This window comes from Lagenorhynchus albirostris, chromosome 5 (genome assembly GCF_949774975.1).
Source record: "Lagenorhynchus albirostris chromosome 5, mLagAlb1.1, whole genome shotgun sequence".
NCBI lineage: Eukaryota > Metazoa > Chordata > Mammalia > Artiodactyla > Delphinidae > Lagenorhynchus > Lagenorhynchus albirostris.
Genome location: NC_083099.1, coordinates 68,126,475 through 68,133,133, shown reverse-complemented (window position 1 = coordinate 68,133,133; position 6,659 = coordinate 68,126,475). Strand labels below are relative to the sequence as shown.

General features: G+C 39.2%; 1 protein-coding gene across 1 annotated transcript; it reads left to right on the top strand.

Annotated features, from left to right (window-relative positions):
- Positions 1-320: 320 nt before the first annotated feature.
- Positions 321-1,140, top strand: LOC132520533 (nascent polypeptide-associated complex subunit alpha). Its single transcript, XM_060149274.1, has one exon. The coding sequence runs from the start codon at positions 376-378 to the stop codon at positions 1,021-1,023; it is 648 nt and encodes a 215-aa protein (XP_060005257.1). The 5' UTR covers positions 321-375; the 3' UTR covers positions 1,024-1,140.
- The last annotated feature ends 5,519 nt before the right edge of the window (positions 1,141-6,659 follow it).

Here is a 6,659-nt window from a genome sequence, read left to right as displayed (position 1 = left end):
AAGAATTAGAAAAAGACAAGGGGAAAGAATGTTCTACTCTGAGGGAATACTATGTGTGAAGGATGCGTCTCTCAATTTTTTGCTGTTTTTAAGTCTAAATTCTTTTATTTTCTTTACTCTTTTATCCCAATGTCATTTATATCAGTTTGTTAATATATAATTTTATTAAACCACATCATAAATATGTGGTTATATTTTTTGAAAGTACCTTTCTCTGAATTTTAATTAAATTGTACCAGGAAAGGCAGTCTGGCATGGTGAAGCTTTGAAGCCTAGATTTCAAGAGTAAGACATTCAACAAAGCATTTCCCGGCGGGTCACGCTCTCGCTAGCTCTCTTTCTGCCGCCATCTTGGTTCCGCGTTCCCCGCACAAAATGCCCGGTGAAGCCACAGAAACCGTCCCTGCTACAGAGCAGGAGTTGCCACAGCCCCAGGCTGAGACAGGGTCTGGAACAGAATCTGATAGTGATGAATCAGTACCAGAGCTTGCGGAACAGGATTCTACACAGGCAACCACACAACAAGCCCAGCTGGCAGCGGCAGCTGAAATCGATGAAGAACCAGTCAGTAAAGCAAAACAGAGCCGGAGTGAAAAGAAGGCACGGAAGGCTATGTCCGAACTGGGTCTTCGACAGGTTACAGGGGTTACTAGAGTCACTATCCGGAAATCTAAGAATATCCTTTTTGTCATCACAAAACCAGATGCATACAAGAGCCCAGCTTCAGATACCTACATAGTTTTTGGGGAAGCCAAGATCGAGGATTTATCTCAGCAAGCACAGTTAGCAGCTGCTGAGAAATTCAAAGTTCAGGGTGAAGCTGTCTCAAACATTCAAGAAAACACACAGACTCCAACTGTACAAGAGGAGAGTGAAGAGGAAGAGGTTGATGAAACAGGTGTGGAAGTTAAGGACATAGAATTGGTCATGTCACAAACAAATGTGTCGAGAGCAAAGGCAGTCCGAGCCCTGAAGAACAACAGTAATGATATTGTAAATGCTATTATGGAATTAACAATGTAACCATCTTGAAAAGAGGACCTTTTTTTGGTGTTTCAAAAGAGTAACTGCAGCTGGGTTTGAAATTTGTACTGTTTCTATCATTAATAAAGTTATGGCTTCTTGTTGGATAAAAAAAAAAACAAAGCATTTCCCTCCCAAATTTTCATTTTCTTCACTTGTAAAATGGCAATGGGCTATTGTAAAGACCATAAAACATAATATATATGGAGATGCTTGTGCAGATGTAGGCTTTCCATAATAACTGGACTATTATTCTGCCGGGTCAAAGGATCAGCACGAGTAAAAGTCATGAAATGTGAACACAAAAGGCATGTTCAAGAAAACAAATAATCCGTATTAGCTGGAGCCTTGAAATCTAATGCAAGAGGAAACTGAAAACTACATTTAAGCAGTATGGTTGTGGGTCTTAAATACTAGAGGTAAGAGCTTACTGAACTTAATAGACAGGTCTCCCGATGTAGGTTATGAGTCTTTACTAATGACACCAGAGCAAGAGCCAGTATTCTCTGGGGAACTCTATAGCATCTGGTAATATCTATAAAGCTTCTATAAATAACAACTGATTATATGCTGCTGTTTTCACAACTGATTCGGGAGCAGTGTAAATATTTCTTCAGTTTCCAAGTATTCCTGATTTGAAGTTGGTCTCCAGAAAGCTGTTTAACAGATGCAGTAACATTTTTAAGGTATACAAAAAGAAATATAAATGTTAGGCTAAATTTAGAACTATCTTAAAATTTTCCGGACTATGAGATGTAGCAGTCCAGCCATGCAGCTTGTGTATGCAAGGGGTGGGAAAGTGAGATAGTCACAACAATAAGGGTCTCAGGGACCGAGCACGTGACCTTGGCAAAGTTGTGCTGAGTGACACAGGACTCTGAGGTGAACGCGGTGATGACCTTGAGAAAGCAACTGTGCTATTGAGTGTTCTGGTCTCAGACGCAGCCAGAGGATCCTGCTGAGAAGACCTTTGGAAAAAATGTACAGTTCAGAGGGAGACATTGCCAAGATTCTGAGGCAGTTCTGAGAGGTCTTCTTGAGGAAACCAGAAAGGCATCTAGTGTTATATAAAGAGCCTGGGTCCAGGAAGCAGAATACTTGGCTCTGAGGCCCAGCTAGTAACTATTAGCTGAATCTTCTACAAGATACTTTACCACCCTGAGACTCATTTTCATCATCTGAAAAATGGAATAAAGTTAGAGACTTATTCATAAGGTTGTTGTGAGAAAGAAATAATATTGCATCTTAAAAGACTTCTATGGAATTTAAGGTATTATACAAAATGTAATACATAAAACATAAGTGGCAGACCAGAGAAGTCAATAAAAAAACTATTAAAAACTGGAAATTTTGTTTTAATTTTGTTTTAATTTTTTAACTATATATATGTTTGTGGAGTTTGGAGCACATTGGTTTTCTAGGCTCTAAGGTACCCAGATTTTATCTTGAACTCCTATAGTCCCTTTCCAATAAAATTAAAAGAAAATTCCTATTTGAAAAGCAAGATAAATCTCAACTAAAGACATCATTTAATAATTAAGAAAAGAGGACATGAATCGATGGCATCGCACAAGAGATTGAACCAAACACAGGGTTAGAAATGCCCAATGTATAGTTCTTGCACAAATTGAGACAGTATTTAGGATTCTCTTCCTGATGAGACAAGGGAAGAGCCTAGAGTTCAAAACGTATTTAAAATTAACATTAGAAGCCTTTCTATTCCAGGGACAGACATTCACTGCTGTACCTTCTTCACTGTGAAATGAGTTTCTGGGACAGTCAGAACATGGAGACATAATGCTTTCCGTCTAGAAGCTAAATGTCTGGAAGCAGATCTTCTGAGACAAATGGAATGAGACATTTATTAAATTTTTGCATACATTGTCAAACTGCTCACTAGAGAGGTTTCACTATTTTTAATGCTCATTAGCACTCCTAAAAAATGTCCATTTTCCCACTGCCTTGGGGAAACCTGGGTACTTGCCAACATGTGATATTCAAAAACTTTCTTTAGAGTTTAAAAATCTACTAGAGTATAAACTGTATCTTACTATTAAATTTTATATTTCTTTGAACATAGATAACTGAAATTTTGGTCCTAAGAATTTTACTCAATGATCTAAATAAAATAATTTGATCAGTGGACTTTCACATTCTTCATTTATAAGATATTTACACATATTCTCACCCCCTTGCAAATGATGTGAACGTGTCTGTTTTCCTGAATCCTAAGTATTGTATTTTCCAACCCTCACCTCAAATCTTAAAAAGAGACACTTAAAAGAAAAAAAAATAGTTTACTTCTTTTCATTAGTAGGTATTTGAATAAAATTTGGATAAATCTTTCTAAATTAACTTACAATAAATAAAAAGGGTGAGACTCAGACTCTCTGCAGAATGAATTAATGTCTGGGGAAGATAGGGTGAAGATAAAGATAGATGGGAAGTTCAAGTGGGATTTAAAAGCCAGAACTCTTTTTAAACCAAGATACAGATCATATAATAATGCAAGAAGTGGAATTAAGGAAATGCAAAAGTAGAATTAGGAAAAAATAAATAAAACTGACCATATACAACTCATTCCATGCCCCCAATGACCAATAAAAGAAAGTTACCATATCTCAGTGCTCGATTCCAGGAACGTTCCTCTTTTCAGGAGCTGATGCCATGCCACTTTGCACTGGGCTTAACCCTTGATTTCATTTCCATCTGGTGGCCTCCCTTCGGCCCTTTGGACTTGGCATGGGTACTTGGATTCCTTGGCTTTGAACTTTGTTGAATGCTGAAGACTTTAACTCATACTCACCTTTCCAATGCATTGCTCTTCGATCCCTTGGGTAATATCCTTTGGGCCATAACCTTTCCCTTATTTCAGACCACAAAGTTTGTGTGTAGCATGTACACTGGGGTGCTGCAAGTCTGAGTAAAAGAGGTAATGATGGGTAAATGTAGGGGCCTTGTACATGGAAAAGATTATCTGAGCTTTGCATCTCTTCTTCAGTAGTACTTGGACATATAAATACTCTTAATAGTAATAATTATCTGTCATAGTTCCCGAGCATGACCCTATGTTTTCATTACATGCTATTCAGAATGCAACGGCCTTCAACCACCTATTTACTCCACCAGATCCTTCTAGATTATAGCTTGAATACTACCTCCTTTATGAAGCCTTCCTGATTTGCCCAGGCTGTTAGTTCTGTTCTTTGTCTTCCTATAGTTGTTTGAAGAAATGAATAGTAAGTACCATGTTGTTTTGTAATGTTTCTGGATAAATATGCGTCTCCACAGCAGTACTATGGATTTCCTCTGTTTCACCAAACCTAGCAAACTTCCCTGCATATAGTAAGTGCTAAGTAAACTCTTCCTAAATAAAAATTTAGTGATGCCAGTGAGGAAAGCAAAACAAAAGCTATCACCTTCATTCCATAGAACAGAGGAAGTGATTGAAGTGTAAGAGACAAAGAGGACTGTCCAAGGTCACCAAGCTAGGCAATATCAAATCTGGGACTCAAGTTCAAATTCTTTGAAACTAATCATGAGATAGTTTTCCCTTCAAAATATCATCTTCTAATCAAAATGAGGTAATAGAATACTTAAACACGATAGTCGTAAAGAACCAGTGACCCAAAGCTTAGCAGCAGTGCATGAAGAGTTCTGAATTTCTAATCCCAGAGCAAAAGTTTTAAGATTAAAATTTTTCTTGCTTTTAATTAGATCAGAGGAAATATTATATACTCCCTGAGCTTATGCTAAGGGGTGGGGTAGTAAACACTCAGTTTAAAAAACTCGGGACTTGCGACTTCAAAGAAGTTCCAGACTGGTGAAAAGTTTCACAGAGTAGGAAACATTTTTTTAAGTTGCGCAAGTCAGTTGTGACGTATTTATGATCGTGTTCAATTTATAGAATACTTTATGTGTATTTTAAGTGGAAATTCCTTAGGGCAGCTGTGCAAAGTAGGTTGATAGAATATTTTTCCCACTTCTCAAATGATAAAAGTAAAATACGGAGGTTATAAGCAACTTAGGGGCAGAGTCTTCGATCTTCAGACCTTTCCTTAGGTCACTGAACTGAATAATGAGACAAAGAGCTGTTTTATGGCTACACCTCCTCTTCAATCCAGACTGCTCAGCAGACCCTCGCTCTGTGCAATGGAGTGTATTTATTCAGAGGTATCTGTGGAATGTCCAGAGCAGAGCTGGTGGTCTCACAGTGTGCCTTTGAAGAACAGCAGATTTCCAGCTTTCAAAAAGCATCCTTACTTTGAGGTTAAAGCTCCCTCATTATTCTCACGACTACTTCTGTCCACTCCCTGACTCCCTCCTCTTAAATTCTCTTTCTCAGTGAACCCATACCCACCAGTTGCCAACTTAGGTACTGTCTTAGACTAGTTTTCCCATCCCACATCAAACATTACATCAAGCCTATTGCTTCTTGGCGCTCTGCCTCTTGCAGCCATCCTTTCTCCCTTCCTCACTGTGACTTGGGTCAGGTCAGGTCATAATACATCTATTAGACCTCCCTCCATCCATTCTTGCCCATTCCAATCCTGTGTTACACACAGTCCAGCCAGACTGTTCTTCCAAAACAGAAATTAGACTGTGGCTTTTTCAGTGCTTTAAACCTTTTCTGCTCTTTTTGGCTGACATTTGGCTCCTCTCCTCACCTCTTTGCCCTCATTCCTTTCACTCCTTCTTAAGGATTAAGTTTCAAACTCCTTAATATGGCTTGGGAGGCTTTCATGATTTGTCCGTGTCTTACCACCCTCATCTCTCCTTACCCTTTTTTTGTATTCTATGCTCCATCCAAACTAAGCCACTTCCAGTCCCATGAAGGCACCTTGCTACTCTTCCACCCTGTTCTGTGGCCAAGGTACATGCGACTTCCTCCAGCTGGAGCATCTTTTCACCCTATCCTCCACTTTATCGCTTCTCCTTGCACACTCAGCCTGCATGGCTCGCACTTGTGCTTCTGACATCAGCCGATATTCCAGTCCCTTCAGGAAGCCTCCCAAGCCCTGGGAGCTGAGTTAGGGCTCACGTGCTGGGCTGGTTGACACCTGGTGTTTACCCCTAATTAACACAAGTGGCATCATTTTAAAACTGCACATTTATTGGGTATTTCCTCTATTATAGTCAGCAATTCGAGTGCAAAGACTGTGCCTTTGTGCAACTCTACAATAGTTGGCATAATAATTACACATAGTAGGCCTTCAATAAATGTTAGTTGAAAGAATAAAGGATCTCATTAGTGAATAGAGGATTGATATCATGGAGGTCTTTGTAAATTCAAGTTGTGTTATCCAGGAGGATTAGCATATTAACACCTCCCTAGTCCTTGCCTAACACACATCACTTTTTTTTTTTAACATCTTCATTGGAGTATAATTGCTTTACAATAGTGTGTTAGTTTCTGCTGTATAACAAAGTGAATCAGTTATACATATACATATGTTTCCATGTCTCTTCACCCTTGCGTCTCCCTCCCTCCCACCCTCCCTATCCCACCCCTCTAGGTGGTCACAAAGCACCGAGCTGATCTCCCTGTGCTATGTGGCTGCTTCCCACTAGCTATCTATTTTACATCTGGTAGTGTATATATGTCCATGCCACTCTCTCACTTCGTCCCAGCTTAC